Source organism: Ochotona curzoniae, unplaced genomic scaffold (assembly GCF_017591425.1).
Source record: "Ochotona curzoniae isolate NIBS_2020 unplaced genomic scaffold, NIBS_Ocur_1.0 scaffold_4505, whole genome shotgun sequence".
NCBI classification, from domain to species: domain Eukaryota; kingdom Metazoa; phylum Chordata; class Mammalia; order Lagomorpha; family Ochotonidae; genus Ochotona; species Ochotona curzoniae.
In genome coordinates, this window is record NW_024467118.1 from 37,771,441 (window position 1) to 37,794,534 (window position 23,094).

A 23,094-nucleotide genomic window follows, 5' to 3' on the forward strand; every position below is an offset into this window, starting at 1 on the left:
CAATGGTTTCTTTACTCCCCAACAGCCAGCCCTTTACTTCATCACTATGTACATGCTGAGAAAGTAGATTAACTCCTTCAGGTCAATCACATTGGGCTTGTGTATTTGGACAATTACTTTTCACATCTAAAACAACTCTGTCTGGAATTGCTCCCTGAAGTAAATGTAGTGATTTAGGTAGATGATTCACGTTGCTCGGTCAGAAACTCATTCATTAAAAACCAAGTGTGCTCCTACTGCCTGCATCATTCCTGATTATTGTATCTGTGCTCTCTCTTGGCCTCGGTGTACAGACCACAGCCAGGACTCCCAGAGCACAGAAGGCTCCCAGCCAGGGCTTCAGAACTTGGGGAGAGATTTCTTTTTAACAAGTTGGTCTTCTAATCTACAGTCAATGAATTTAACTGACATTTCATGACAAACAATTGCTATATTGTTTATATGAGCCATCTCCATGAAAGAAAACAAAACTCTATTGTGAATGAAATATATACTTAAGGAAAATCATTTCACCCATATGTCTGTTCTCACTGTATTATACTGTAACTTTTCAAGAGGCTTTTATGAGACTTCAGTGTTTGCTCTTTACCTTCCAATTCAGTGAGTGAAAAAAAATTAATTAGTATGTTGAGCCTTGATGGTTATACTCTCTTCTGCTTCGGGAAAACAAAGACTTGCCTAAGAACAACTAACATGGCAGGTTTTGGCTCTGGATCTCATGTTTCTGTGTTATAACATTTGACTTTAAGGCATACCTCCTCCTCTCTCCTTCTCATCATCATCTTCTTTCAGCAGCTTGCCCATGGAATTATACCACTTGAATTGCGGGTCAGGGATGCCATAAACACTACAGTTAATCAAGGCACTGTTTCCTTCCTTGACTATGATATGGTCAGTTCTGGCCATGATTACGGGCACAGAACCTAAGACCATGTCAGTGCCATTTAAAGTGCTATTTGTCACACTCTTAGCAGTGGCTAGAGTGGATACTAGGATTAAAAAGGGCACAGAAGGTAGAAAGCACACAGTCAGATGGCTCTTCAATTGACCCATCTTCTTGGCTTGCTCTGTAAGGCAACAGAGAGATGGTTTGCCAATGGAATCTTCTACCAGATAACACACTGTTCACAGCAGGCCATGGGACACACCTGTCCTGGATCCACAGAGCTGGTACTTGATTAAGAATCTGTTAAGAAAGAAAAGCCACACATATGTAAATATTAACATTCATATTATGCAATTTTAGCAATCTAGATGAAATATAAATTATTTTAAAACGTAACACTTTCAGAAGATGTTTCAAAGGTTAAATTATGTTTTACACAGAAGTCATTACACAAATGTCATTTTACTATTCTTGCTTTAAAAACATAGTGCTTTTAGAGGTAACAAATACATTTCTTATGCTACATTTATATCACATTCCTCCACTGGGTTAATAAAATCAATTCAGGCCTCTTCCCTTTAGCATTGCAAGTACTCTTTCCGCCCCATTACCTGTTTTCACTGGGAATGACCTGATTGTTCACCTGACATGTTCTTAACCTCTTCTATTCCAGTAAAGATGGTCTCTACTCTACTTCGGTGTGGATGGTCTTGACTCTGCCAGTGTTTGGAAACATTCATCAGAATTATCCTGGCATTCACATAACTCCCACTAAGGCTTCTGGGACATCCACTTCCCCATAGCACAGGGCATGTGCTCCTTGAGCTCCACCTGTCTTGGTGGACTCCACTCTGTTACTAGCATCTACTGATTCTCAGTTAAATCCCTGTCTCCAGAAGGCTGGAGGAAAATAATTGGTGCATATGGGGTGACATTACGTGTAACTGTTACTTCTATGTTCAAAGATCTAACCTTCACCTATTCTTCTATGCTCCATTTTACGCACTAATCCTTGGCTACAACCATGGCCTTTTACTTCTCTAAGTTCTAAATGTTAAAGTTCCAAGCAATTGTGCAGTTCTAAATAACCGATCTTTTAAATATTACTAACCATTCTTCCAGAACTTACTCCCCTCACTGAGATTTTCAGCTCTTCTTTATTTTCAGTTTGTATTTTCCCCACCCATGACCTATATACCTCATTTCTGTCAGTCCAGACCAAGGCATATTGACTTCAAATCCCAATATCCTCATCACTTGTCTTTATGCCACAATCACTCTGTCAGTATACAAACTTGAGCTGGTTAATCCTTTGTCATTCTGGGCCCTACACCCAGGAGGCTGGAGCACTACTGAAGAACCCAGGAGGCTGGAGCGCTATTGAAGAAATTACAATGGTGCAGTTCAATCCAAAAATAAAGGAATGATCTCTAGTCCTTGCCAGGCCATCGGTGACAACTGGCAGACTGTCAGACTGTCTTATCAAAGCTTCATAGACATCTCCTATTTTCAGGATAACCAGCTTGGCCCAATGGTATTCCTAACTTCTTAAAGACAAAACATAAGAAAGGTAGTGTTCTCCTAAGACTTGTCAGCATGAATTCCCTCTACCCATCTTCCTACCTTGGGGACAGCACCTTGCATCTTTTGCTCAATTCTTCAAACTACCACGGTTGTTGCCTATTTTTTCGTCCTTTCTCTTATATCCCTATAATTTATTTTTTCTTAAAATTCTTCACAGCTTCCCTTTTGGTTCCTAATTGCTTTCATTATTCTCCAGTGACTTCTCTTCTGCTTCCTATTCCTTAAAAGTTAGTTAATCTCTAGAGAGTCATCATTGGTCCTTCTTATCCACAGCTCTTTCTAGGGTTCTGGTCTTTATTGCCATTGTGAGGAAGCAGATGAACCAACAGGCAGTTAGGCCAGGTCCCTGTTGTGAAGAAAAGGTGGGGGGAGTCCCTTTATGAGTGGTTAAGATGCATGTTTCTCTCCAGAAGCTACCTTTAGCAAGACACCTTTTTAACATTCTAGTTTTATTGTAAGGACAGACAGAAGTTACCTATCCCACCATCTGATGCCTTGTTTTTCCAACAGCAGGTTAGACAGGATTACAATTCTTGTCCTTTAAGGTTTTTTTTTCCCCTCCATCTTCTGATTGACTGTTCCCCTAACTGTGTTTCAAAACCTACAACCAGTTTTTCAAGTTTTCCTCTCTTGGAGCCCCCCTGCTGACTGCTTCAGATACAGGTTTCTGACAACTAAATTTTGCTTCATTCACTCCCTTGTCTGTGTGGAAATTCTTCTATGTAAGACAAGACCTGAGTTCTTTCTACTGTTCTATCTTTCATTTTATATAGAATTCATACTCTCAATGGAAGGAGCACACAATAAATAAGCACATGTGTAAACAAGAATTTCAGTTGATGATGCATGCTTTGACAAAATACCCCATAGAGTTCTAAATTGTGTGACAGGCAGAGTCCCTGCCTGTGATGTCAGCATCCTGTATGGGTCCAAGCCCAGGCTCTTCCTCTACATATCCAGTTTCCTGCTAATGACTTGGGAAAAGCAGAAGAGGGTGGCCCGCGTGCATAGGCCTCTGCCACCCCTGTAGGAGACCTGGATTGTGTTGCTGGTTCCTGGTTTTGGCCTGACTTGGCCCTGGCCATTGTGGCCACTTGGAAAACGACCAGCAGATGGAAGATCTTTCTCTGTCCCTCCCTCTCTGCTAACTCTTTCAAATAAATAAATTAAATATTTTTCTAAATAAACACATCTTTAAAACTATATTTTAAAAAAAGAGAAAAACCACACCATAATGTGTCCATTGTTGAATTAGATATTCAGGAAGGAGTTTAGTGAAAAGTGGCTTTAAACTACGTATTATATAAGAGTAGATAAGAAAACAAGGACAGAAAAGTGACAAGATGGGTCAGACATAGGTAAGTGCAGAGTACCTATGGCTTACAGGTTGGAGTAAGGAATGTGTAATCTTATTCTAATGTTCATTTGACATTTTAAAGCAAGGGAGTGATAAATTATGTGATTTCTTTTAATAAAGTAACTTTATTGGAACCATGGCATAAGAAGCTAATCTTCCACCTGAACTCCAGCACCCCATATGGGTGCCAATTCAAATCCTGGCTGCTGCACTTCCTACCCAGCTCCCTGCTAATAGCTTGGGAAAGCAGGAGAGAATAGCCCAAGTGCTTGGGCCCTTGCATCCACATGGGAAACTACTGGCTCCCCAGCATCAGATCAACCAGCTCAGGATGGTGTGGCCATTTGGGGAATGAACCAGTGAATGGAAGTTCTCAATCTTTGCTTCTTTCTTTGTAAATATGACTTTCAAATAGAAATAATCTTTTTAAAAACAAAAAACCAGACTTCACTGTGGTATAATTAACATACAATAAAATGTACCTGTTGCAGGTATATATGTTAGTGAATTTGAACAAATCTATATACCTGTAGAACTACCACAATGAACAAGATAGAAGCTCTTTATCACTATTAAGAGTTTTTTCTGCCCCTTCTCTGTTTCAGCTTTCACACAGATCCATTCAACTATTACAGGGTATGCCTCAAAAAGAATGAAGGTCCATTCCCCCTCCTTTCCATCTGAAGTCCAGTGGTTTTAGCATTCTTATACAAAATCTACATTTTCTCCAACAGATTATCTTGCCACCACCTTAAAAACAATCATACATATGTAGATCTATGTCTAAACTGTTACTCTGTTTCACTGATCTCTATGTCTCTCTTTATACCAATACCACACTGACCATTCTATTTACAGCATTTATTTTTATATGTAGTATCTGAAGTTGTCCCTGATGTGTTAAATGCTCAGTTAATCTGTCTATTGACTGAAGAATCTCTCCAAAAGCAGAAATTACTATTCTAATTCTGTACACGATAAAACTGAAGAGGTACCTGCTTGTGATTAGTTAGTTCCTCAGGCAGGAGAAAGCTCCAGTAGGAAAGTAAAGCTTCCTTAGTGCTGTAGATTTCTGCATGTATCTCTGAGCTGGAGGGCCTTCCAGCCCCAGCAGGGCCAGCATACTCCTCCACCACCCAAAGCCATGTGGCTAAGGGAGCAGCACAGCCTGTACTGGAATGATAAATACTCTCCTTTGACTTTGCAACTGTCTGTCTTTATTTTGATACACTTGTGGCTTCCTTGTGTCAGCTTGGTTGCAAAGTCCTTACACTGAGACAAACAAAAGAAGTTAAGAGTATGGGCTTGAATATTAGACAAGGGTTCCAGTTTCAAGCCCTTTAATTTGGCTGTATATTTGACTACAGTCTAAGTATAAGGACTTACTACCGCATATATACCAAGCACTTATCCAATACTTGGCTTACTTCTTGGGAGCAAGAATTATTAGCATAATGGATAAAATCTCCTTTTTTAAAATTGGGCTTCTTTAGTATATTTCAAATTATGCCTTTTAAAAGACACACTTCGGGGGCCAGCATCATGGCACAGTGGCTTAAGCTGCTTGAGATGCCACCATCTAATATAAGCACCATCTGGTCCAACTGTCTGCTAATGCTCCTTGGAAGGCAGGTATTAATGATAGCCCAAGTGCTGGGGCCCCTTGCTATCCATGTGAGAGATCCAGTTAGAGTTTCTGGCTCTTGGCCTCCTGGCTTCAGTCTGGCTCACCCCTGGCTATTGTGGCAGTTTGGCAAGTAAACCAGAAAATAAAAGCTTTCTCTCTGCAACTCTGTCTTTCAAATAAATAAATGTTTAAGTAAAGTGGTTTTGTTTAATATGTTACTGAGTGTCGTGGCACTCCCATCATTACAAATTACCTTCAGCACAGGGTCTTCTGCAGGGACTACAGCCTAAGAAGGCATGAATCACCTGTCTACGCATGCACTATACAGAGCGACTATGGGCTCTTGGACTCTCTGATGCCTCAGTTGGAGCAGATGCCTAGCTAGATAGCCTGTGGGAGAACCAGAGCTTTGACTAAGAAGACAGGTTCTAATAAACATGTGAGAAATCCCCACCACCACAATTAGAAAGAATGTGACAAATGGAAGATCAAACTGAATTTTCAAATGCATAACTCCAGAGCTGTTTCCAGTTCCAGAGGCCAGTTGCATTGGTTTCTACTGTTAAAAACATTGTGCTAGCAAGAACAAAGAGAAGGGGAGATGCTATATTTTAATAACATCAGCAGGTACTTTAGGCCAGAAACATAGCAACTACTCTAAAACTGCATCTTGCTCTTTTAGAGACTTGAGCAGACACAGAGGTAGTAATTTTTGTTCAAATGCAAAAAAGTTAGTAAACTGGTTTCTTCCTCTTCTCCATGTTTATTTCCACCTTTTTCCAGTCTGAAAAGCTATTAACATGCAGAAAATGTGATATATAACTTACCTTTGATTGATATCAGAGTGGTTTTACTCTGAAACTGAAAATTTCTGAAAATAGCATTAAGTTTGTGAATACTACTGAATTAATAGTTTTAATGTGAATTCCCTGTGTCTCGTATCAGGTTCTTTTCACTTAGATTTTTAAAGATTACTTTACTTTTGTGGGAAAGGCAGATTTATAGAGAGGAGAGACAGACAGAACTCCATCTGCTAATTCACTCCTTATATGACCACAACTGTTGGAGCTGAGCCGATCCAAAGCCAGGAGCCAGGAAACTTCTCTGGGTCTTCCACATGGGTGCAGGGTCCCAAGGCCGTGGATCATCCTCTGCTGCTTTCCCAGGCCACAAACAGGGATCTGGAAAGGAGGTGGAGTAGCAAGGACACTATCTAGTGCCCATATGGGATCCCAGCACCTGGAGGTGGAGGGTTCACCATTGTGCCAGGCCCTCCACTCACATTTTTAAAAAGTATTTATTATGTCTTGGCACACTTCCAGGGATTCAGAAAATGGGGAATTCTCCCAAACTCCACAAATCACAGGCCAGGGATGGGTGCTTGGCTGAGCAGTGAAGACATGGCTTGGGATATTCATCTTTCATACTGCAGTACCAGGGTTAGCTATACTACTTTTCCAGCTTCCTCCTAATTTCTACCCTGGAAGGCAGCAGGTAATGACTCAAGTGTTTGGGTTTCTGCTACCCATGTAGGAGAACTGGATTGAGTTCCCTGTTACACACATTAGACTGACTCAGCCCTGGTCTTGTGGGCACTTGAGGGTGAATTAGGGAATAAGATCTGTGTCCAACTGTTTCTGCGTTTGTCTCTTAGATAAAAACCAATCTAAGTAGTCAATCAACCAAACAAAAATATAGGTCATGTCCATTCACAGTATGGCTGAGGAAAGAGGTACAGTTTCAATATGATTTTCATGTGCTGTGGGGTTGGTAGATGGGAGAGGCACTAGACAGCTTAGGTGACACAGAAAAACAGTGTTTGTTGCATGCCCACCCAGTATCCATCCCTGCTTCTACCTTCCCCTTGCTATGAATCCCAACTCTCAAAGGTTGTAGATCTTCCAAGCTTCTCCTGTTACTTGTAGTTTATTCCAAACTTGTCACCCTGACATTTGATCCTGTACTTTTTGTTTTTCCAATTATCAGGAGTGTTCATGGATGTTAGAAATCCTCACATATAGTTCTATAGGCTTTCCTTAATCCTGGGCACCCAGAATAATGCTTATATACATGCCATATGATGTCACTCTCGTGGAATTTGCTGAAAATTGTTTAAAAGTAATTTATAATGTGTAAACTGGAGAACACAGGACATCACTTGACTCCTGAATCTTGGGAATATAGAATATTCCCTTTCTCAGCATGTTAGTCCTGAATCTTCTAGACAGCATCACAAAATATTTAGTTAATAACACTCTAACATCATAAAAGACATTTTAGTCACTAAAGAGTAGGCCATTAGTACTATAATCCAGCAGCTTAAAATGTAGTCCTTCAAAAACCACAGATCTCAAGACTAGGCTTCAACACAAAGCCTACAATGGACTAATTGTTTAGCTTCATGTGTTTGTGCACAGCCTTTAGGAACACTTTCACAGGCTACTTTACCTTCTACAAATAGCACAAAGAGAATATTTTACAAACATTAAATGTTTCTTCTTTGACCTTGTCCCTCCTTTCCAACAATTGCATTCTATCTAAAACTGTTTAATAAATCTTTGTTGAGTCTTATTTCTTGTTTCTCCACCTATCAACAAGACTACTGCCTTTTCATTGATGGAACTGGAAGGAAAAGGACCTCTTGTTCAAGGGTGTTTTGAACTGGATGAAGACACATTATTGTTTTCTCTTGGCAGCATTAGTGCTGACATTTTGCCACCCATTATGATGAGTAATTTGTACAGTTACAGAGGGGATTTTACCACACCATCTACTTAAAAGTCATCACTATTTCATTTAAAGATTAATGGACACATTTTGTAACTTCCTTTCCCATGTATTAGAATTGATTAAAATTTACAGAACAAGGCCCGGCGCAATAGTGTAGTGGTTAAAGTCCTCGCCTTGAACATGCCAGGATCCCATATGGGTGCTGGTTCTAATCCCGGCAGCCCCGCTTCCCACCCAGCTCCCTGCTTGTGGCCTGGGAAAGCAGTTGAGGACGGCCCAAGGCTATGGGACCCTGCATCCGTGTGGGAGACCTAGAAGAGGTTCCTGATTCCCGGCTTTGGATCAGCACAGCACCAGCCGTTGCGGCTCACTTGGGAGTGAATCATCGGACGGAAGATCTTCCTCTCTGTCTCTCTTCCTCTCTGTATATCTGACTTTGTAATAAAAATGAATAAATCTTTAAAAAAAAAAGTAATTTTCCTAAGCAATTGTTAGGTGGTAGGAATTAGGCTGGTCCACATAAGAATAGGAAAAATATGCAATGACAAGAATTGGCACACAGATACAAGGCCTGCAAAAGGGAAGGGATGTGGCTGGTTCTGTGTTAGCAAAATGGCCTTGGGGCTGGCATCATGGTACAGCGGGTTAAGCCACTTCCCATGACACAGACACCAGCATCCAAGGAGATTGCCAGTTCAAGTCCCAGCTGCTCTGTTCCTAATCTATTTTTCTGTTAATGAGTCTGAAGAAGTGGTATAAGATGAACTAAGTGCTTGTGCTTCTACCACCTATGTGAGAGACCCAGATGGAGTTTCAGGCTCATGCCTTCAGCCTGGTGCAGTCCCAGCTATTATGGGCCATTTGGGGAGTGAACTAGTAGATGGAAGATTTTTTTTCCTCCACCCCCTCTCTGAAACTCTGATTTTTTTTCTACTGTTGTTGGTTTTGTTTTTCAAAGATTTATTTATCTTTTATTTGAAAGGCAGATTCATGGGGAGAATGGGAGGAAAGAAAGGAGGGAGTGGAGAGAGAGGGAGAGAGGGAGGGAGGGAGGAAGGGAGAAAGATATATTCCATTTACTGGTTCACTCCCCAATTGGCTCCAATGGCCAGAGCTCAGCCACTCGGCTTTTGACTTTCCTACATGGGTGCAGGGGCCCAAGGACTTGAGCCATCCTCTGCTGCTTTTCTAAGAAGCAGGGAGCTGGATGAGAAGTAGAGCAGCCCACTGATTCTAGTCTCATCTAGAAGTGGGCTAGGACCGGCACCCATATGGGATGCTGGAGCTACAGGCAGAATATTAGACTGCACCCCAATTGTGCCTTTCTAATAAATTATATTTTTAAAGAAAAAAGATGGAAGATGGCCTCAACCTTTTTTTTAAAAAGACATTTTTATTATAATTTCTATTTTTATAAATTTATTTATTTGAAAGGCAGAGTTACAGAAAGAGGGATAATATTTGCATCTGCTAAAATTCATTTCCCAAATGTCTGTAATAGCCAGGGCTAGGCTAGGCGAAAGCCAGGAGTCCAGTGTTTCTTCCAAGTCATCCACAAGGATGCAGGAGCCCAAGCACTTAAAACATCTGCTGCTGTTTTCCTAGTCACATTAGCAGTGAGCTGGATGGGTAGTGGAGCAGCTGGGATTTGAACTGGTGCTGATAGGGATGCCAGCATTAAGGTACTTGCTTAACCTGTACACCGCAATGCCACCCATAGTAGCCCTGACTTTAGTATGGCTGCTGAAGAGGTAGCCTGGAGATTACTTCAGCATCCACAAAGGAAAGAGCAAACAGACCTGAACTATAGGCAGCAAGGAAGATTCAAAGAGGTAAAGGAATCAGAACATTCAGAATATAATGACTACTTTGCAGCAAGTTAAAGCAACACCAGATACCTTCCAAGTAGCAATGCCTACAATTAAAGCAACTCCTCTTAGGGAGGGAGTTTCTCATTTGCCAAAAATTGGTGTCTAGCACCATCAGAGGAATGTATGTGAATTAAGAATTTTAACTAACAATCTCTTGGGCAGCATTCCTCATGGCCGCAGCATTTGGATGAAGGCCTGCCAGGCTAACCTTTCAGAACCCATGATAGCTCCTGCCCGAGTCCTTCACTTCTCTCCCTTGCTTCACTGTCTCTCTGAACACCTGGCTGATAGAAGGTGCTACAATGACAAGCATCAGGGATGACATTCAAAGGTATACACTGTCACAAATTGAGAGCTATGTAGCAGCATGTGACGTTATTTTTATAGTACACAGGAGTAAAAAACTATTCTTGGATCTTCATCATACTTATTTTTTTCAGTTTCAAAATTACACACTATATGTTGTTCAGAAATGGAATGTTTAAATTACGTCACTAAAAATATGATTTTAACATGCAGGTGAGATCCCGATATCCTACTAGACACAAGAATTAAACTTTATCATCAAAAGGGATGTCCTCATGAGATTCACTACTGCAGTTTTTTAGAGAGAAAAGAAAAAACAAATCTTTATAAAAGCAGGAAGAAAAAAATCTATTAAAGTTTCTTTACCTACAGATGTAACATAGCAAAATAAAAATAGGTCTATCATACATATTTGCTCACAGTAGAACATTAGACATAGGGAATATTAGGTATCTGCATAAAGGTTTTTCCTTTGTTCAAAATGAGAAAGGGAAGCTCAGAGGAGGTAAGTGATTGCCCAGGGTCATAAATTAACGTAGAGGCTTAGACCCAGAGTAAAATGCCCATGACTGTCCATGTCCAGATGGAGCCTGGGATTTTGCTATAATCTCTTCATTCTATAAGGCAGTTTTTCTTTTTAAGTTTCAGCAATTAAGACAAGCATTGAGGGCCATTCTAATCACAGGTGTATTTTTTAATAAGAGCTAGTGGGTATTTCAGCATGGGTTTGTCTGTTGCAAATGCTCATGCTAAATGAGTATAACAGAATAGTATGGGGTGCGAGTAATGCAAATCGGTAGTCGATCAGAGAGACATTTCCTCATGTATCTGATGATCCAGGGAATAACTCAAATTGAGGAACTGAATATAAATGGGACAGATGCACTGTGGTAGAGGCTGCCTTAATGCTGCCAGGACAGTTCCCCCAGACAGACTGTGATGCAGATTTAAGGGTGGCCATGTGGTGTCAACATGGACACCAGTCTTACTGTATTCTATACTTGTCCTATAGTTGATCCAGAAGCACCTGTCCTTCTTGTCCTGTTTCTACCATTAGGATATTTTTCTCCCAATCCACCTCTCCCTTCCTTAAAAATATTGTACTTTCAAAACATTCTCATGATTCATTTGGAATGCATCTGTAGGAAGATTCAATTTTTTAATTTTAGTCCAATTAATTTGCTATCAGGCTTTTGAGCTTCATTCTACCACAAATAGGTCCCGTGTATGTTCTTGATATGTGTGGATGAGATTTTCACCATTAACAAAATTCTACTCCCCTGCCCCCAATATGATTTGTGTTTAAATTATTTGTTGTGTGTACTTGGCCTCAAGAGTTCATTACTTTTATTAGTTTTTAAATGATCAGTAAACACATCAGGCTCTGCATATGAAATCCTCAAATAGTGAAAAAAAAGTGGTAGGCACTTGGTCTAGAGGTTAACATGCTACCTGAGACACCAGCCTTCCACAATGGAGTATCAGGGTTCAAGTCTAAGCTCTGCTTGTAATTCTATCTTCCTGCATAGGTACAACCTGGGGGGTAGCAGGTGGTGGCTCCAATAGTTGAGTCCTTGCCACCCATGTAGAAGACCTGGGTTCAGCTCCTGGTTTTTGGTCTTGTCCTGGTCCAGCCCTTTCTGTTGCAGGCACTTGAGGAGTGAAGCAGAAGATGGGATCTCTCACTTTCTTTTGAACAAATATAAATTTTAAATAAGAAAACATTAATACTCATAAAGTACTGCAATGTATATTGTCCTGGCCTTTGCAAGCAACTGGGGAATGAGACAATGGATGCGACCTCTTTGTTTCTTTTCAAATAAAGTTTTTTTTTTTCAAATAAAAATTCTAAAAAAGAAAACACTAAAATTACTGCAGTGTACGTTTTCCAGCCATGTCCCTTTCAGGGTAGGTGCTAGAGAAGGCTTTCCTGGGGCCTGAGAATTGGTTCCTGGCTGATGCAAAGTTAGCATTTTCAATTTCTCTATCCCTGGCACACTCCCCACCAGCTGCCAGCCCCACTGGGCTCTGCTAATCCTGGAATGTGCCAGGCACACCAGAGCCCTTACACTTACTATTGCCTCTGGAACGAGTTCCGGATGTCTGAGAGAATTACTCCAACACTTCCTATCTGCCCAGGAGGCCTGTGTTCAGTGCCACCTTGCCAGCAGGACGTTCCTGGTCACATACACAAAAATAGTTGTCTTTCTCATCATTCTATCTCTTTACTCTGTCTTTGTCTTTATGGCATCTGCTGCAGCTTGCAAGGATACTTCAAAATGTTCTGGGAAAAATTGAATTAAAAGGTCAGTTTATTTTGTTGCAAAAAAAATTCATACATAATTTTTTTGTAACAAAAATTTATGAGATTTTCAAAGACTCCCTCTTCTATATATTTATATGCTGTTTCTGCTCCTATTAAAATGTGACCTCTGGAGGGCTGGGCTTGTATCACTGATGGCATTTAGTACTGTGTCCCCAGGGTCTAGAAACCTGCCTCTTTTACAGCAAGCATCTGAGTATCTGCTGAATTTATTCTAGTTTTATGCCCTTTATATTCTATCTAGTACCAAGTTAGTGGTCATCTGTTTACCCTGCATTTTGTACAAGTTCTATATATTTCTTAGACATTTTAGGTAAATATGTGTATTTTTTATTACCAAAATAACCTAGCTTTAAGATATAGACTAGGCATCTCAAAATTGTATTCAGAGATACATCCTTTCTTCCCAGTGAAACCAGAGGCTCCAAAAAGGACCCAGGGCACAGAGGCCCCAGTCACATGGCAGAGGAGGTGGAGGCTGCAGAAGGGTGAGTTTATTGGGGTGGGAGGCTACTTCCCATGTCTGGAATATTTGTCCTTATTGTTGAAAAGCAATTAATGTGGAACTACCCCTCCTTCCTATGTCTTGTTGAGAAAGACAACTGGGATTCGTGACACACAGTGGGAATCACCTGGGCCTTCTTCCTTTATCAGAATAACATTTTATCTGCAAAAATGTGCTTTGTCACTGAGGGAGCAGTTAAATAGCTTTTCCTCCTTTACAGCCTAGGCTCACAAAGCCCAATTGCATAATGAACATTCCTCTGAGTCCCACATGTGAAGTGGTTTTATAGTCTCTTTCACTAACAACTGACTCTCAGTAAAAAACAAGAGGCGATCCTGCAATTCAAACTCCTTGATTTAATTCTTAAGAGCACAATAGCTTCCCTTACATTTGCCTAGTACTCATTGTAACACACCCCTATAGATATTACTCTCCTCCTCTTCCCCCACCAGAAAACAAAAACAAAAAGCAAAATAAAAAAAAAACCTCGCCAACTTTCTAAGTGAGGGCAGAGCTGCACTTTTCTGCTCCCATGACAGTATGAGAATCAGGGGCCAAGTCCCCAGCAGAAAGCAGAGACCACTCACAGAGCCTACCTCTTCTGACTCAGTCCAGTACTCTTGTGCCCTTCCCCCGTGACCAACGAGTGAATACACAGCCTGGGCTGATGTCCAACCTGTCATGCATGTGCAGAAAATTAAAGTTCTGTGTATGAAAACAATAAAAGGGTTTGTTTGGATCTGAATAATTTTCTAGCTCATTTTTCAGAGACATCCCCAAGTCATGTGCCACTTGAAAAGTTGATACCATAATGATATGACAATATGGCAAATGACTGTAAACAGAACCAAGTAGAAAATTGGCATTCGATTGTTTCCACACACAATTTTAAGGGAATAACTTTGCTTTTCTCTTCTTTTGATGGGCAAAGTCCCTGGTAGGCTGAGCACACTTGGCTTGTGTTCTCAATCATCTCTCAGCTGGTCAGCTAGCTTTATCTAAGTGATAAAAACAATCAGCAGCCAGTCATATCAGTTACACAGACCTCAAAGTGTTTATGAGACTGCTATTAGCAGCTAAATACCAATTGCTGTAGGGATTAAAAAACACTTAAGATATGTGGTACTTGGGAGTCTTGTTGCCAACTAAATACAAAAAGAGTTAAGAGCAAGCTGGAAGAGTGGAGATTGCCCGCCCCCTGGGGTTGGCCAATATCTGAAAGCTGACTAAGAGGGACTGGATAGTTCTCAACACTTAGTTTAATCCCGTAGTAGGGGTAGAAATAAACCTGGCATGCCAAGAAAAAGACATAGTGTGGAATCTTTTCTCAAGGCCCTTTCTTACAGAGCAACTGCTGTCCATGCCTATCTCTAGAACTCTGGGGGCTTAGGGCCATCTTCCAGAAATGCTGATTTACTAAAAGGGGGAAATGCTAATGAGAACTTTGGAAGAGATGACCCTCTCCTTTAGCAGCTAACATAGCCAGGGAGAGGGAGGCAACCAGGGTGAGGAGCAGAAGGAGGAAATCAAAGTCCTCCAAGGTCCTGGGTACAGAGGAATTAGGAAGCAAGGTTAAACAAGACCAATAACTGGTGACACTCCACTGTTTCCTGGAAATGAATTTTAAGTGCCCTGAAAGTGTTTGGAAATAGAGAAAAATGGGCATCTTCCAGAAATCTAAGAGCTAGACTCACAGACCAAGTCATCTAGTGATGTCCAAGTTCTACCATGGGAGGAAAACACACAAAAACTCAACTTCCTTCCAACTTGGGACTGCCGTGCAGCAGCCAGGCAGGCAGTGAGTACGCACAGCCGCAGCCAGGCCTGGCCAGTAACTGGGCAATGCAGCCTTTGTCCCCTTCTAGTAGAGAAGTAGATGCTGACAATGTAAGATTACAGAAGGCGAGAAACAAGAAAGCTCAAGGGTTACTAGAAGTTGAAGCCATCCCAGCATGGCAAGACCTATAAAGGAGCCCTGGGGAAAGTCTGAAGTCAAATATTAATGCAGTCTTCAAATACCTTCCCCCACTAGAGACCTAGGAGATTGGGCTTTGCACCTTTGTTTCCATGCAGTTGTTCTAACAGCTTTCTTTGGTGGAGGTGAGGGGGAAGAGGTGGCTGGTCTCCTTGCAACGGGTCCTACTGCTGCCAATATGGAGCCTGCACTAATATTAACAGGGCACAGAAAGGTACAGACCTTGGGTATATACCTCCTAGCTCATCAAGTGACAGCTGTAATGAGCCAAAGGGAATGACATGAACGCATGAACTAGCCCTCTTCCCTGACGCCCTCCCCTGCCCCACCACTGCCCGTGCCTGTCAGCTCTGGCTGAAATGGGTTGACCCTGTCAGTGGGTACTTGTGGACCCCTTTGCTCAGACTTTTTAATTTCCTGAATAAAAAACAAACCCTTCCCTTAAGTTCTTCCTTGTACCACCAGCAAACTCAAATCTTCACTGGAAGGAAAGTTAGGGATTATATTTAAGTATCTGTTCAGCAAGCTTCTCATTCTAATTACAGTTAGGTTCAGTGCAGCTCTGAATGAACTGCCACCCCAATTAAGAACTGGGCAATCCCACCCCCAACTAATGTTCTTTCAGTCTCCTCAGCAAACCCTCAGAGCTCTGTCCAGGAGCCAGGAATCCTCAGGAAATTATTTCTTTCTGTGATACCGCTCTTAAAATGGCTGTACCTTATGATGAGATGGGTCCAACTTTCCCTGGCATAGCAGTTTTGCTGCTCCTTCTCCAGCGTGAGATCTTTTTCATGAAGCTCTGTGGCAGGCGTGATTCAAGCCCCGCCCTAGTAGCTGAGCCCTCACAGCTGCTCTCCGCCCTCCACCCTCAAGACAGGTGTGCCTTCTGCCTTTGCAGCACCCAGCACCGATACCCCCATTCATTACATGGGAGCTGTTTAAAATGTCTTCTTTCTTCCTCTGCCCAGACATACAAATCAATCACAGAGACCCAGTGATTCTCAGTCCTAAATATCCAGCTACCACATCCCTTGGGTTTTCCCTGGTTTAAATGCTTATCATCTCTCATTGGCACTGCTGAACTAGACTCCTTCCTTGAGGTCCTGACCTACTCTGGCCTGAATCCAAATCACATGCCATGTGATTGTAAAAGTCAGCCGACTCTAAAAGAGAGTTGCTTTGAAACAGTCCACGTTTTCATTTGTTAATAGTGTAAAATTCAAGTTCTCAGAAGGACATGCAGGATCCTTCACACCTGATTCCCATCTAACTCTTCAATGTCTCTGGAGCAGCCCCCTTTCCCCACCTGCCATCACTCCCATGTCATTACAGACCCTTTCCTGAACTAGTAGTTCCCCCATCACACCCCTGTGTTTCTAGCCAGGCTTCCTTTCTTACCTTGTACAGCTGACAAAGCTTTCCAGGACTCCCCAAGGTAGTCCCAGGCTCCCTTTCTCAATAACCTTCAGCTACAGCTTTGTATTTCACTCTTTTTGTATATCTGTCTCTGGGATGAAAAGATATCAGGTTGTCAATATTTATTGCATGAATTAATGACTTAACAAATGGATTGAATATGAATGTGAGAGACTAAACTGAAATAAAGATGTGGAGACACTCTTATGTGGGTTGCTGATGCAGTCATGAGGAAAAATAAATCACTCAGAAAGGAACATAGCAGGCCACAGGTAGAAGTCCAAGGTTATGGCTCAATGATTGTGGAGGAGAAATCCTCAGAGAAATAGCAATTAAAAAATGAAAAAAAGAAAAAGAAAAATTTATTATGGGACTAGCTAAGGGTGCAGGCAAAGAACATCCAAGAAAGCGAGTGTTTATACTGAGCTGCTAATGGAGAAGAAGAGTTACTGCATCATTATATAGTGATGTTTAGATAAAAAAAAAAGCTTCACAAAAGTATGCATATGGAAGCTGCACAACAGAAACTGCAGCTTCGTTTTTATAAAGATAAATTTTAATCAATTCCTACTGCTGTTGTTTCTACTACCAGATATTGCTAGCCCAGGGTTATTTTACCACATTGTCTGAAAATGTGGTGTTCTCTTACCAGTTTTTCCTTACTTGTGGTTCAGTTTTGAAACAGTTATTTTCCAACAGCAAGGTGGAAGATTTCTTCAGTTTAGGCTTTCCAGACACTCAGAAAAGCCACCTCTACCAGACCATAAATTTTTACAGGGAAAATATTAAGGCTTTGTACATAAAAGAGACTGACTGAATGTCTGGAAAGAATGACTGTGTTACTTATATTTGAACAGAGAAGTTAGGTCATCAAGCCTCAGACCTGTCACCCATCCCCTGTTAAATATGGAGCCCATGGCAAACACTGCTAATTGATTGTGGCAGTTTTCCAGCTGAGCCAGTACAAGCGCCAGGCAATGCAAGCCGCTTTTACTGACTGGTCAGAGTTAACCCATGTGAAATCTGGTCATTCTCAAGCTAATTTTGTTAAACTTGAGCTTTCACAGTTCCCTGCTCACATGCACATGGTTTTTAGAATGCAGAACAGTAGACTACTGTTAACAGTACAAGGAGAAGCAGCAAAGGAATTGCAATGTGACTTGCCCTCTTCTGATTCACTTCCTAGACCCTTCTTTTATTAAGAATTGTGAATAAAACTCTGTATAAAGTATTAACTTCACACATACACACAAAGTCATTTTGGATCAATTCATAGATTTACTTATAACACTCATTATAGATCCCTTTGGCCACTGGCCATCTATGATTAGACTTCCTTCATTACACTGCCCTGTGAAATTGGGGGTCTAGCTCTCCACTGCCAACAGGTTGCTCATTTTATGTTGCTATTTAAAAATCCATAGCTGAGTTCTCATTGCTTATCTCTACTGGGATAAAATCCAAACTTTCTTGCACAGCACTTGCTTATCACATTAAAGGACCACTTGGTATTCTCCTCCTGTCCCTTCTCACTATTTTATCTTATCAGTCCTTTCTTTGTATATGGCTATGTTACCTTTCCATGGTCCTCAGAACATATTATTACCAACATAGTGGGTTAAAACAACACAAATGAATTAGCTTGCAAGTTCAACTTGGATCTTAATGGGCCAAGATCAAAAAAGTTGGTAGGATTGCATCTCTTCTGAAAACTCTGGGGCAGAATCCACTTCCTTGTGTTGGTCTGCTTTCAGAGACTGCCTGCACTCCTTGTTTCAAGGTACCCTTGCATCTTGAAAGCCAAGTGGAATCGTTCTCAGGTGGCATTCCTCTGACTTCTTCCCCTTTGTGTTGACAGAGGGCCATCTAGATCATCTAGACTAGCATCTCCATCTCAAAAGCTGCAACTCAATTATCCTATGGTGCCCCTTCTCCTTGAAGTGTCTACTTCACTGCCTGTAAGATTCCTAACAATTCCTAAGGCACTACTTTAGCTCCCATGGAAATGTCACCACCTCATTGGCACCCTCCCTGCCTCCAGCCCAAGGGACTCACCCCTCTCTGTCTCCCCAGTTCCATGCGCACTCCTTTCCCTGAACACTTATCCTGCAATTTATGTCCTTAAGCATATCTCTCCAATTAAACTGTGAGTCATCATGTCTTATTCATTTCTGCAGCCTCAAGGGCTAACTATAAAAGTTTGTGGGAAGGAAAAATTAACGTGATATTTTAATGAGTAAAGGCCTCAGGTAGAGGCAAAGTCAAGACCAATAAATTTAAAGGAGTTCTGTTTGGAGGATAATGTGTAAGCCAAATTAACCAAACCCTTCAATCTTATGATCACTCCGAGAAGGCACAGTACTTAAAACACTGACATCTTAAAGCCAATGTAACTGGCCATAGAATTACAAAATACTATCCAAATTTTAAGTGTCGTCCTGGGCCTGGCTAAAAAAAAGTCGATGACATTCCAATACTGGGTAAGAGGATGGGTTAGAAGTGATATTCCAAAACACAAAAGCAAAAACATTCCACTTGTCTAAGAAATTGGCTTGAGCTATGTTGGTGACTAAACACAACTTGGCTAGAATATTTATTTGGCATTTCAGTATCCAGAAGTTCTCACTTTAGAAATAGAATAAGAATCTGGATGGAGTCAAATTTAAATAGCCTCAAGTATTTAAATTATAAGACAAACAAGTTGAATGAGTATTAATATTATATAATACTACATAGAAATGGGGGAAAATCTACTTTTTAGGCAATAGTTTGTCATAAATGGTTAATGTGACAACATTGCATCAAATAGGTACCCAAAAATATGGGAACACATCTAAAAATCATATGCCTAGCAGCAAGAACCCAATAGCCAAATATGATAGAGAAGAAATTATCACCTGCTGTATAAGTTGGATACAAATTCTACTGTTACTTTTCCTTTATTAACAGCAATAGACTCCCACTTTGGCCTTATTCCTGTGTTAGTTTTAGGTTTGAAGAATGTGGAGATTTTGAAGTGTGTAAATAAGCCACTGGGCAAATTTCACTGAGACTTAAGACTTTTACACTAGGAAGAGGGACTGTTGATCTTATTAAACCTCTCATTCACATTCACCCAGGGCAAAAGCAGGCCTAGTTGCTTCTTCTGTCTGGAAAAACCCAAGGCTAAGAGGGAGATTCTCTGGCTTCTTGAATTGGAATCTGAGAATGAGACCTGCATTGGAGGGTATATCAAAAATTCTAAGGAAAATGGAATCAAGAGTTACTTCGGTGCAACAAATTCTGAAATCCATGTGTCTTTAAAAAAGCTCATGGAAAATCCTATTATGAAAAACTATGCATGCAGAACTCCATGGTAGATTTTTACTTTGAAGCATTTTTTTTTAAAGAAAAGGGAAGCACAATGGGAATGATATGATGTGATTGTTAAACTTTGTATATATGTATCAACCTATCACACTACATCCTATCAGTTACACATCTACTAAAAATGAAATCAATTCAGTAACTGGGTGTTGTAAGCTTCTAAATATAAACAGAAATAAAATTTAGAAATAATGAATATGATTTCGCTGAAATGAGAACTGAAGGTCTTACACCAACGGTAATCATGTTGTTACCATTACTGTTTAGACAGCTCCAGGCTTTCCTGATACGAAATTTCAGTTCTGTACAAGCACTGTACCAGAATACCGGGAATTAGAACTGGAGCCATCTCAGGCTTATAAACAAGCTCCTACCTTAAAGGCTATTCACAAGCCAATGAAAAGTCAATGTCCTTCTGAAGTCTATTGAGGTTTATTAGAAATGCAAGCAGGCATTTCATAACAAGCTTATAACAAGTTTTATAACAAGCTTAACAAATAGAATAACTGAAGCCATTAATACTTGTGGAAGCAGGCTTGAGAATGCAGCTGTAGTAAGAGGCAGAATCAGTCCTTACAAGAACTAGGACTGTCCACCACACCCCTACTAGACCCAGCTCATCTGGAAAGCTGTCTTAGATCCTGATGGTTTGAGGACAAAGCAGCAAAAACTGCAGTGGGACACACAACGCGCTTTTTTTTTTCCCTGTATAAGGAAGATGTTACTAGAACTGCATTGTCTGAAAAGACATCTTTTCCTATCTTGGATTTCATACTGAATTTCTACTATGTTTTAGTATAGTAGCAACTGAAAAAAAATGTGTTTCACTTAGAAACAAAAGTGAGAAAACCTCAAAAAACACTGCAGCTTCTGCAATGGTAGATTTCCAAGACTTAAAAAAAAAAAAGGCAAGATAAGGCAAAATAGGCTGCTACAGTAACCAGACTTCTTTGCTAACAAGTGAAGACAGTAACAATTCTACAGTAACCGATTATTTTCGACATTGTGAGTACACAGAGGACCTGCAAATATTCTTTGTTTTGTGTTTCTACATCTTTCAACCAGCAAGCTCAACTCATTTTTGTGTTTGCTTTTTTTTGGAGGAAGTGAATGGGGTTAAATGTTGGGCTGAAAGTAAATCAGTTCTGGAATTATTATTTTTTTAAAAGCCCGTTGCTGCATTTTCCCCACTCCCAAGCAGCAGTTCGCTTTCAACTTGATGTGGTGTCAAATGCGACAAACTCCAAGAGCTGCCGCCTTAAGGCACTCACAGCTCCCCTCACTCCCGCAGCAGGAGGACGAGGTGCCCTCCTGGTTCCTCTTGGGGAACCTGCACTCACGACCTTAGAGGCCTCAACCAGCAAACCCACCTGCTTTGTGCAGGGTAAACTGAGGCACGGTGCTCTGCGTGATACAGGGCCAGATGAAGGAACCCCCGCCACCCCCGCCGCCCCTGCCTGGTGCTCTTCTCCCCCACCCCCCGCTAGGAGAAGGGAGAGAGGGGGAGGCTCGGAAGGTGAAAGCACGAGCCTGGCACGCGGCTGACCCCAGCTCGCCAGCCTCGGTCCCGAAGGGATGGATCTAAGGCATCCCGCGACCCTCCGGAGTAGGGTGCTGCAGCTGCCTCCCCGCACGCAGCTTTCACCACCGTCTCGGCCAACCCAAGCGCCCCAAAGTTCGGCGGCCACCCCGAATACTCGGCCGCCTAGCCTGTATCAGCTCCCTCCCACCCGGACCCCCGCAGCTCCCGGTTCGCCGGACACCCGCTGCTGACCTGACACCTCTGCGCCACTCAGGGGGTCGCCGTGCACCCCTCGCCATGGCCAGCCGGAGAGCTGCCGCCGCACCCCCGTTCTGCAGCGCCCGCTGCCTGACAGCGCCTGCCGCGGGCGAGCCGCCTCCGCCGGCGCCACGCGGCGATGCGGGCTGCACGGCGGGCAGCGGGGAGTGCGGAGCTTCCCACCTCCGGGAGACCGAGCCGGCCGGCGCCGAGCATGCCCAGTGCGGCCGCCGGGCCGCAGAGCCGAGCGGGCGTCGCCGCCGGGTTTTCGCGACGACCGCGGGCGGGGGCGGGGCGCAGGCGCCGAGTGGGAGCGGCGGGTCCTTCTCTCGGGGCGGGCCCTTCCGTCGGGGCCGCGGCCTCGGGGTCCGCCACGGCAGCTCGGCCGAGGGCAGGGCACCGGTGACCGGGCCCTAGTTTCGGACGCCGAGGGGTTTGCGTCACGCGGCCGGTAATTGTGGAGGGCCGGCGCGTCCGGGACTCCCAGCTCCACTTGGCGGAGCGTCGCGCGGCGTGGCGTCGCCCACGGTGGAGGAAGAGCCTTCCTCAGGCTCCAGCCCGGGACGGGAGCTGGAGCCACGCGGCCCGGCCCCGAGCCATCCCTTCGCCCGGGGCGGGCTGCCCAGGCCCCGGGGCGAGCCGGGAGGCCGCCAGAAGGCCGCGGCCGCTTCTGAGGCGTCGGGCCACCGTTTAAAAAAAAAATTCTAGACTTTTTAACTCGTGATTTCCACAAGAAGTGTTTTAATAAGAAAAGGTAATCATCCCAGTATCCCCCGGGTTGGTTTGCTTTGTTTGCTTCCTTATGTTTTTAAACGCCGGTAGAAGTTAGCTGCCCGCTCCCAGCCTGCTGTGTAAGCGCGACTTTTCTTCAGGCTTGTGCGCGACCAGGTTTTCTGGAACCGGGACCAGGCTCCGCCCCCTTCTGGCTACGCCCTTCTGGCCACGCCCCTGCCTTCACTCCGGTTCCGCCCCTCTGGAGCACGGGTTGCTGAGAAAACCCGGAAAGGTGGACAGTGAGAACTAAGGTTCCCGGTGGCTCCTGGCAGCCGACCTGGTCTTGTAGGAGCCACCCCGGGTCAAGAGTCAAGGTCCAGAAGAGAAGAGTCTTTCGTAGCAGTGCACCGCCTCCTTCCTCCTCAGGTAGTGCGTTCTACCCTGCCCAGCAGCCTCGGACCGGACCGGCACGAGTGGGTCGGGCCCCTACTGAGCATGCTCGGGAGGAGGCCAGGTGGCCACCAGCGGCTGCAGCCGGTGGCCCTGGTTGCTGTAGTTGCAGTTGCTCCTCACGACATTGCTGCTTCGAGAGCTCTAGAGGTGTGCGCAGCCTGGGTACACATGCTGGTCACCGCTTCCTCGGTGTCGTGGGGT

At 43.0% G+C, this 23,094-nt stretch overlaps 1 protein-coding gene across 5 annotated transcripts in view; it reads right to left on the minus strand.

Moving 5' to 3' along the window:
- Window positions 1-21,932, minus strand: part of MFAP3L (microfibril associated protein 3 like) — a 36,427-nt gene extending 14,495 nt beyond the window's left edge. The window contains exons 1-2 of one of the 5 annotated variants that reach the window (XM_040965999.1): window positions 21,721-21,932; window positions 1,149-1,186 (exon numbers count right to left, since the gene is read on the minus strand). In XM_040965999.1, coding sequence (XP_040821933.1) covers window positions 1,149-1,186; window positions 21,721-21,767 — 85 coding nt within the window. In that variant the 5' untranslated portion in view covers window positions 21,768-21,932. Of the gene's footprint in view, window positions 1-755; window positions 1,187-4,822; window positions 4,907-6,281; window positions 6,355-21,720 lie in introns of those variants that run through there. The other 4 variants (XM_040965996.1, XM_040965998.1, XM_040966000.1 and 1 more) reach the window with 4 other exon arrangements.
- Between the last annotated feature and the right edge of the window lie 1,162 nt (window positions 21,933-23,094).